Genomic DNA, 9,898 nt, shown 5'->3' with positions numbered 1-9,898 from the left:
CCCCAACAAAATGACACCAAGAAAGAACTAGAACAAAGAACTGTTTAATTGCTTAACCCTTTCTCTTCCAGGGACCAGAGAAACAAGTTTTCTGCTCCTAATGAGGGCAGTAAGGCTTGTGTGTTACCTCTACAACTGCAGGGGCAAAGTTTACGAGATGATCATCTTTAGTACTCGAAAAGGCTACAAATAATGGTCATTGCAACACTAAGAGAATCCTAGAGTCTCCTTACAGAGAGTCCATTGCTAGAATACAAAAATAAAGGAGGCATCCCTGTATATCCCAGGCTAGAAAGAGTTAACCAGAAAGAGCAGGAAGAAGCTTTCCCGAGGAGGGGGTCGAAGTAAACAGCAGAGGTCAATAAAGCAACATCTTCTCCCTACTTCCCCAGCATGTTTTTCCTTCACCAATAAATACAAATTCCTCATTAACAAGCGACAAAGCAGGCGATCTGCCTGCAACAAGGGGGAAAGGGGCTAGAGGCAGAAAGATTTTTCTCTCCCCTTCTCTCCCATTATTATTTATCTTTTTAATCAAAGCAGCCATTAAGAAAAAGCAATCCACTGCAGAGGCAGGGAATCTTATAGCTCTCACACTGCAACTGGCAGGTAAAAAGAGCTGCACTGTCTCACAAAGGTAAAAACAACAAAAAATAGCTGCCACAGCAAAAGGTGAATGGGGAGGGACAGGTCTGTTCTTTTCAAAGCTTTCCTTCTCAGTCTGTTTAAAAATCAAGTCTGTAGACATTGCCTACCGAAAGCTGAAAAACAAAAGTTTGATTGGGGTAGGGGGATGCATCTAGTAGGAAAGCCTTAAGCAAAAAGAAAGGCCAGACCACATCAAAAAGACACTCAAGTGAGAAGAATTTTCTGCTGCCTCTGGGTTTTGAAAAGCACTGAGTGCCAGGGTACACCTGGGGTGGGGGAACCACGTACGCAGCCAAAAGGTAAACTGAGTAACAAGTCGCATCTACTGCACTGGTACTGCATGAAAACAAGCAGATGTGCCCTCAGCAGCCAAGTGGCAGCGACCTTCTGTCCCAGGAGAGCTCTGCTTCAGCAAGAGAAGATGGAGGGTGAGCCTGATTGAACCAAGAAACAGAAATCCGCCATCCCAGCTCAGCAGAGCACGAGGGCAGCCAGTTGTTTCCTGGTGGTAAGGGGCACACGTCCACAAGACCAGGGCTTGCTAAGGTTCTGCTTCAGCCACACGTGACAGAGCAGATGGACATTTTTGTCTGAGGGTAGAGATCAGATCCCAGTTAGCTTCACTGCGACTGCAAGGAGAGAGTGGGGGGGGGGGGAGGAGTATCTCTCTGCAGGGAACAAGAAGCATCCTTTGAGAGATGCTGTCAGCTCCGACTGTGACCTCCTTCCCTCCTGCACAAGGCTCACTCATCTCATAAAGACTGTTCTGGAAGGGAGGAAAAGCCAGTTACCTTGATCAGTCAGCAGTGTGCAGTCTCTCTCGTCAACGCCTGGCAGCCAGAAGCAGCCAGAGGAGGAAAGGGAGGCCTCTCATCCTTCCACAGCAGGAACAGGAAGACCAGGGATTGCACCACATGGAAGAACAGCCCTAATGCAGCACACATACATGCTCACATACTCCCAGACACACATCTCACCCCTGGGACCAAGGCTAGCATGTTCAGACCTTCAGCAGTAAGAGACACAAGACAGTGCAGAGCAGTTAAGATCTCCAGGGGCTCTTTGGTCTTAGTTGATAGTCCTAGAAAAAAAAGCAACCTCTTCAGATTCGGTTGTAGCACGGTTGTGTAAGATCTATTTGATATTTAGTGTTTGGCAACTGCAAGAGGGGAAAACAGAGCTGCATGTTACATGAGAAGGTAAGGAATGGAAGTACAGTGCTGCATTTCTAGGCGTACTCCTGGCCTTGCAGCCAGAGCCAGTGTGTGGAGAATGGGAAGAGGAAGGAGGTTTTCCTGAGAGGACCACTAATCCATCAGATGTTACACCAGTGAGGCACAGCAGGCCCACCTTGGCCAAGACAGAGCAGCCAACTGCATAGAAACGCTGCTGCCTAAAAGCTCAGAGCATTGGGTGCAACATGTATGTGGTGGTAAAGTTCTCAGCTCCAACACTGGCGACAAAGAGAGCAGAAGGTGAACACAGCTACACACATTCCAGGCAATAGAGAGCAGCTCTGCGACAGTGCTGTTTCCAGCCCCTTTCCTCAGCAGCTTTAGCTGCACAAGTCCTGGGTCTCTGATCAGACCTGCTCCCATTACTGTCACCTTTCTCCACAGGTTCACAGACCACAGAAGAAAGTATCAGAGCTGGGCAAACACATCCTGCCCTGCTGAGCTGCCCTCGCTGATTCATCAACTAAGACAGCCGCCCAGGGACAAGACAGGCAGTATCCAGTCCTTAACACAACGCAGCCACGTACGATGGCAACGTGTTAGAGATGGAAGCCAGAAGACAGACACTAAGGGACAAAACGGGTATTTCGTGGCCAACAGCCCTAAACCAGGGGCCTCTAGACAGGCTGGTAGCATAAGAGCAGAGTCAAGCTTTCAAGACCAAGATCACTGCAGTAAATTCATTCTATAACCCCTGCCCTAGGTTTGCATTTTATTCAGGAATTTAACATCCCTTCTGCAAATGCATGAATGCAGGCAACGCTGCTCTGCGTCAGGTCACACAGCAGCTCTGGAGGAAGTCACCAGCTTACACTGCTTGCAGACAACTCAAAGATCCCTGCTGGGACTAAGTTCCACTAAAGGCAAACCCCAGACTGCACTGCCATGCTGCTCAGCAGTGCGATGGGAGAAGGAGGAGGTGGTGGTAATGGTTTAAGGAGACGGCTGCTCCTGCCCCTGCCAGTTTGTCCTACTCTGTGCATAGTGCGATACAGTGCAGTCATTCATCAGAGAAAGTTCAGGACCAAGGAAACTAGGTTCCCTTTCAGCCAAACAATTAGAGGAAGGAGAGGCAGTTCTGTTTTAGCTGGGCCGGCACTGGACTTGCCCCTCTGAGCTGTCTTCATCATCTGAGCCTCCAGCCCCACCACTGGTCAGTCCTGTAATCCGGTACCCCATGTTCAGCAACATCACCTCCAGAGGGTCTGCATTCATTCGTCTCTGGTTAGCTTGGGAAGCACCTTCCATGTCTACTACCACACGGCCATTAAGGGTTTCACTCTGCAAGACAGGAAGGGAGAGAACTCAGCAAGGCAGGGATAGGACCAAAGAGGGGCTGCTACAGCTGCTGCAGCCATCAGGAGATCCCAGTAGGAAAGATCAGGTCTGTGTTACCTCTCATGTCACCAAGACTGTCTTTTCCTGCAGCTCTTACCTCTGGCCGGGGATTCCACAGTCGTACAACTGGGTCAATGCCGCTGGTGGCCAGGAAGCAGTAACTGGGATGAGGCTGGAGACAATTCACAATCGACTCGTCTCCCTGCAGCACTCTAACGAGGTTGGTGGTTTCTTTCTCCCAGATGAAGAAGGAGCCGTCATCTGACCCACTGACTATGTACTGTGCATTGCTAGGGCAAAAGGAGCAGAGGCTGGAGATCACAGCTCAGAGCCAAAGCTAGTCTCCAGCAGACATGAGAATCCCAGCTGGCTTTTATAATCAGTAGGCTGCTACCCTAATGCCTATGGATCCAGATAAAGTTTTCTGTGTTGGTTCCCTCCATCCCCAGGATTCTTGTTTTCAATCCTCGAATGGCTTTTCTGAAACAAAAGCCCAACTGAGTCCTCTGTGGATCTGCTACTGTACCCATTATTGTAGCCACACAAGGATGAGAGCTTGTCATCTTTCCCAACCCTGCAAACCAGGGCCAGTGCCACTTTATGAACAGTCACTCAGGCCTGGCACGAGGCTTTATGGATGGACGAGAACATTCTGCTGCTGCTCGTACACTTGCCCTGCATCCCTATTATGCTCTGCCAACATACCTGCCAAAGAAATTGGCCTCTTTGATGTCTGTGGTAGTGTTACAGTGGCCACAGTATCGGAATTTGTAGTCGTAGCTGCGCTCCCTCAGCACCATCTCATCCTCTGAGATGGAATCCTTGCGGCCTGTGGCTCTCAGACGGATGGGGCCACCCCCTTCTTGTCCTCAGCTGGAAGAAGAACAGATTTCCCTCATCACAATCTGGGGAGGAACACATTCCGCACAACAAAAGCATCCTGGAACAGTTCAACAATTTTATCAAGGAGAAGGGCTTAGAGCACAAGCTTCCTTCCATATTATCTCCTAGATACAAAAGACTGCCGTGTACCGTCCTCTCTCTTAAGAACAAACCAGGACAAGATGCAAGGAAAAAACAAGCAGTTCTTGTGCACAGTAACCATCTCTCAAAACTCGGAGCTTTACTTCCTAGAGGCAGGTGAAGAAAACTCCTTGTCAATTCATTAGATCTTACAGTAACCTTGAAGAACCGTGGAACAGCAGCACTCACCATTATCACTTTTGGAGAAGAGGGCTGCGTTGATGTCTCTGTCCAATGCATCGCAGGCACTGCTGTGTGCTTGTTCTGGGAACTTCCCTTTAAAGTCATCCAGACACTCCAGCGCTTCCGCCACGTACTTGAGTTCAAAGAGACAGCGAGCAAGACGGAAATGGGCCTTCAGGTGGCATGGATTCAAGGATATGGCCTTCAGGCAGTCCCTTAAAGCGTCATAATGGTCCCCATCCCTGAAGAGAAGGGAAGGGTGGATTAGATAGCCCAGGTAGAAACAGCATACATTCTCTGCTGCCACTTCCCAGCCCCTGCTGGCCCTTCACTGCCAAGCTCACTGTTTCCAGCGCTCTCTGCAAGCAGACACACCACAAGCTCACATGTTAATGGCATTTCTGTGTCCCAGGGGCACCATCTGACCGAGGCCAGCTTCTTGAAGGCACCTCCACGCGTACACAGGCAGCCCTGCAAGTGACCACACGGGCAAGCCTGGCAAGCCTTGACCTGCCATTTTAAATCCGGCAGAACAGAGCTCACTGATACAACACATTTAGGGAAGTCCTTTGAAGATGGAGGATGCACGAGCCCTCTGGCCAAGCAGAGGCAAGGTCTCTCCTGCATGGGGAGCGGGGCTGCTTGGAGCACGGCAGCTCACGCGTGCCCCTGTGTGGACGCTCAGCGTGGCAGCACGTTTGCCTGCCCACAGCCACTCACAGCCCTTGGGGAGGAACTAAAGAACCACCGTGCTTGGCAGTCCTGGTGGTATGCATCTAAAGCAGCAGCCTTTTCTCCACTTTTATGGGGAAAAAAAAACAAACAAAAAATCTTGAAGTATGGGAAATAAGCGTTGCAGCAGGTTGGTACTGTAACAAAATTTTTATGTCCTATTTGCTGTTACTGGTGACCATGCCTATTTCCCAAAATTCCATGGTGGTAGGAGTACAGGCACCTCTGCTTGTCTCTGGAAGCAGGAGAGACATGACAAGGCTTGCGTGCTGGTTCTCAAATCAGATTATAAAGGCTGAGATATCTAGGTGGGTACTGGGCACCAATTACAGTTCACATGTACAGTACCAAAGGTGAAGCACCTTGTCCATAAAATCTGCAGCAGAGCAGGAAAAAACTTCTTGAGGTCTGTATCTACCTTTGCAGTACTGTGTGTGAAGCCAGGAGACCAAATGCACAGCATCACACTGGTTTTATTCTAATAAAGAGAGAGTGGAGTTTACCTGTTGAGATGACAGATGGTATCTCACATTCGCAGAGCTGGTGGGGCCATTCACTGCTTTACCACCCCCAAAAACCCCTCAGACTGAACTACAGCCACAGACATCCCAACAAACTGCTGAAAGCAATCTAGAGAGTGATGCAGCTGGCTCTTATGAACAAGCTTTTGAAGGAGTCTTGGAAGTGCTGTAGAGTATGCAGAGCATCTTAAGGAAGGCGAGCAAGGAAAGGTTAGGAAGTCAGAGCTTCCTTTTCCTGGATCTCTCTGCTACACAGTGATCTGCAGGGTGGCCTATGGCTATTCCTGCTCTGAACATGAAGAACACCTTAGAGATTTGGGGTTGTTCAGCTGGGTCACAGTCCAACTGCTTCACTCTTCTCCTCAGTGACATCCCTGCCATTTACTAGTAGCTGTTTCTAGCAGAAAAACACGTCTCTGCACCTGAGAAGGTATCAGCTCAGCACTATCTGCATTCTAATCACTGCACACCACAGAAACCCTTTGTGAATACATTTTCACATCATCCTGCTACTGAAAACTGTAGCAAGCACTAGCTGACACGCAGAAAGGTTCAGATCTGCCAACAAACTTTGGGAAAAAAAGACGCCTATAAGAAAAACATTATTCACTGAGATCAGCACTAAGCTTCTGTCTTCCATCCCTTAATTCCAACCTACCGTTGTTCTCCCTAAGAACATGGAGGTCTTTTTGAGGCATATCCCAAATCTCTGCTACTGCAAACCAGCCAGCAGGCCAGTTACCAACAGTCACAACAACTGCTGGCTGCTCTTTATCTTGGCAAGAAGATGGGAAAATTCAAACCAGGGACTTCCTCCTCACAAAGCAAATGTAGATGAAGGACCTCAGTTATTTTATGTTAATAACGAGCCACGCTACTCAGTCTTACTCTGCTCAAGGGGACAGATATTAAAATAACTCAGCTGTACCTTGCAGATGCAGCCCTGGCTATTGGTCAGAAAGGACGTTGCCCACTGCAGTGGCTAACAATGTGTTTTACAACAATTAAGACACAACCTCTCCCAGACTCTGAGGCACCAATTGCCACCTTGCCTAATCCCTCAGAGAGGTCTGCTTCCAGCTGAGAGGAACACGGGTCAGCTGGGGTAACATGGGAACCACCACTGGTGCCTCCAACTCCTGGGTCAAGCAGCAACCAAAGCAACTGCAGGCAGTCCTACAACAATCTGGTATCGTGACATATCATAATATAAAGTAACCATTACCTCATCTGTTGAGAGCAAGTTTACAGACGTACTCTAATGCAGAACAGAGCTATCAAAAGAAACACCAACACGCTGGGAGACATTCATAATGCTGCTGTTCAGAAGTGGATTTTTGGTTTCCTTTCAAACAGGAAAGGAACAGAACATGACTCACCATACCAAGGGGCAAAACGATGAGCTTCTTCAAGGTGTGCTTACCTGTACAGTATCTGTGGCCACAATTTCTCCAGCACACACTGCTGTACAATCTCCTTGTTCTGTGCCAGAAGCAATGCACTTAAGGCTGGATCCAACAACCATAAGGAAGCCTGGTGCTTCCCAGCAGACAGCATGGCATTTGTGGCACTTGGAAGTCAAACAGCAGCACTGCCTGCAACACTAAGCTCTGATATTCCGTGCTCTGCTTACTTACCACTTGCGCTTCATGTAGGCAGCAGCTCTGTTTCCATACAGCATGGCATTGTTGGGGGCTTTCTGAACTGCTTTGCTGTACAGCTGGATGGCTTGAGTCCACAGCTGGCAAGCAAAGGCCTCGTTGGCTTGCTGCTTGATTCTCTCCAGATACGGAGGCAACTCCACCTGGGGACTGAAGGGAAAGGAGGAAAGTAGTACAGGTAAGTCTCACTTGTTAACACTCTGGCACAGTTAAATATCTGCAGTGTTTTGTTCTAGCTTAGCCGGTGCCAGCAAGCATTACCTCAAACTGGAAGTTTCAGAGACCCTGCACCTGGATAACCTGAACTCAGGAAGAAGGCTTTGTTTTGGCCATCATTTGACAGTTTCCAGTTTTTCTTCATATACAGAAATATGCTCAAAATTAAATAGTGGGTACTTCAAGTGTCTCATTCTTCAGACTTCACAGGCACATCTTTGCTTTGACTGCTTTATATACATATACATACACATACCCAAACTTCCTTCAGCAGTGTATAACAGATTGCAAATTCAAAACCAAGCATCTGAGTTCGCAGGGCTGCACAAGGCCCATGCTCAGCAAACCAAAATGAGCATCTCTGCTGCTGTAGTGGAGGGGCCATCTAGAGGAAGCAAGCTGAAAACACTCAAAGGACTTTGGTAGAACCTAGACGATCCATATATGGTATCATGCGACTGTGTCTTGACTTTTAACCACATCTCATCTGCTGGAGGAAAACCAGTCAGCAAGATGTGCTGTATGTCTGCTTCTGCTTCATCCCAACTGCACTTTGCTCTTAAGAGGCAAATAAAACCAGCAGGAATGGTAAGAAGGAGGAATGCTCCCTCTATTCCTAGCTCACATGCAGACTGCAAGAACGAAAACACCGCTGCCATTATTGTAAGGAAATTTTCAGCTTCAGTTTGCAACAAGTTGGTGCCAAAAAATAAAAACCAGCCAAGGGAAGCAAAGCTCTTTCAGCCTGACAGCCGCTCCCATGTATCTGACCACAGTTTCTTCAGTCAGGAAGTAAAATTGCTCAGGACAACTAAGTACACCTTGCTTTAAGGCTCAAAAAGGCATTTTTTAGTTTTGTCTGCAATAACTCTTCACAACAGGTGATGAATTCTAATAGACCATGCTCCTCCTAGAATGCCACAGTCTGATTTGACTCCCGTTCATTGCCCATACACCAGGAGCAAATAGAGCCCCTAGGACAGAGACCACTGACTATCAAGCCAACGTAGAAGTAGGTTTGCACTTCACACCTTCTTTAGCAGCACCCAACCCTGCCAAAAGGAAGAGGATGTGACCAAAGCCTCATGCTTTCATTTAGTAGATCTATTGCCTCACCTCACATGTGCTCTTCCTTCTGACAGGCGGAAGCCATTGCTGTGGAGGTGGATGCCATTCGACACACCATTGGTAGAGGTTTTTCCATTCTGCACTTCTAAAGGTTAGGAAAAAAAAAAGATACAAATGTGCCATGCATCAGTGTGGATTATACACACTAATCCCTGAAATTTGGGGGTTTTAGTTTACAGCACAGCTGAACCAATGCCACAGCACCATTCAGAGCAGAACGAAACAGACTTCCATGATTCCATACACCCCTGTCTTCCAGCTGCTTGGATTTGATTTGTCTTCTTATATTTACCACAAAATCTCAACAGAAATAGAACAAAGATGATGAATGGAACTACTGGAAAAGTCTAGTGAGGAAGTTCCAGACACTTTTCTTTCTTTCCTCACCCTACTGCTCAGGGAACACCTTCAAGCTGAAGCAATCCTCTGGGTGTCATCCAGCCAGATCACTTGCCATTTCGATAGAAAATACTCAAGTTTTACACACTGTAATTCGTGTTGCAGCTGGGAGTGCTCCTGCAGCCACTTCAGAGGCTGGGAAACTGAGGACACTGTCCAACTGCTCAGCTCAACAGCTCAGAGCTTCCAGTGTGCAGAGACGTGCATGCACACGAAGTACAGGTGCTGCCTTTTCCCGGTCCTTACCTGAACTTTCTGTACCCAGAAGGGTGGAGCATTTGCTGAAACCGTACCACTACAAACCTGTTCCAACTTTTTCCTGCCATGTAAAGCATGACCTCATTGGATACCACAGTACAGATCGCCTGCAGGCATTCAGGACAGAAGAACAGCAGGCAGGGCATCTATTTGCTACCAGGATGTGAGTGCTAGATTAAGGCCCAGGCAAGCTGAGTGCACAGACGGAACTCTGAGAGCAGAGCTGGGCAGGGAACACTCCCTAATAAGACAAAGTCCTCTGCCCCAGGGCTACAGCACTAGGCATTCACTGCATGGTGCCTGCAGGATCTGTGTACGAACAGGCCCTGTAAGAAACAGGGCCAGCAATAAAAAGGCTCTTGGATTTACTTATTTGTCAAGTAAATGGCTTTTTGAATCAACTAGCTTACCAGCAGGAGGGAGATTAATGCCAGGCCAGATTCTTAGACCAGGAAAGAGATTGCTCTGTCTCCTTCCTAATGGGTGCTTAAAGGGATAACGGCTGCATTCTACATTTTATATAAAATAAAATAAAAACATTGCACCACTTTTTTTT

At 47.9% G+C, this 9,898-nt stretch overlaps 1 protein-coding gene across 1 annotated transcript in view; it reads right to left on the bottom strand.

The window, feature by feature from the left end:
* Positions 1-28: 28 nt before the first annotated feature.
* Positions 29-9,898, bottom strand: part of LOC104914276 (WD and tetratricopeptide repeats protein 1) — a 10,042-nt gene continuing 172 nt past the window's right edge. The window contains exons 2-7 of the mRNA XM_031556770.1: positions 8,674-8,770; positions 7,318-7,491; positions 4,434-4,669; positions 3,927-4,089; positions 3,319-3,511; positions 29-3,164 (exon numbers count right to left, since the gene is read on the bottom strand). Of these exons, the coding sequence (XP_031412630.1) occupies positions 2,967-3,164; positions 3,319-3,511; positions 3,927-4,089; positions 4,434-4,669; positions 7,318-7,491; positions 8,674-8,770 (1,061 nt within the window). The 3' untranslated portion in view covers positions 29-2,966. The remainder of the gene's footprint in view (positions 3,165-3,318; positions 3,512-3,926; positions 4,090-4,433; positions 4,670-7,317; positions 7,492-8,673; positions 8,771-9,898) is intronic.

Source organism: Meleagris gallopavo, chromosome 25, assembly GCF_000146605.3.
Source record: "Meleagris gallopavo isolate NT-WF06-2002-E0010 breed Aviagen turkey brand Nicholas breeding stock chromosome 25, Turkey_5.1, whole genome shotgun sequence".
In the NCBI taxonomy this organism is placed as follows: Eukaryota; Metazoa; Chordata; class Aves; order Galliformes; family Phasianidae; genus Meleagris; species Meleagris gallopavo.
This window is presented reverse-complemented; position numbering and strand designations above follow the sequence as displayed.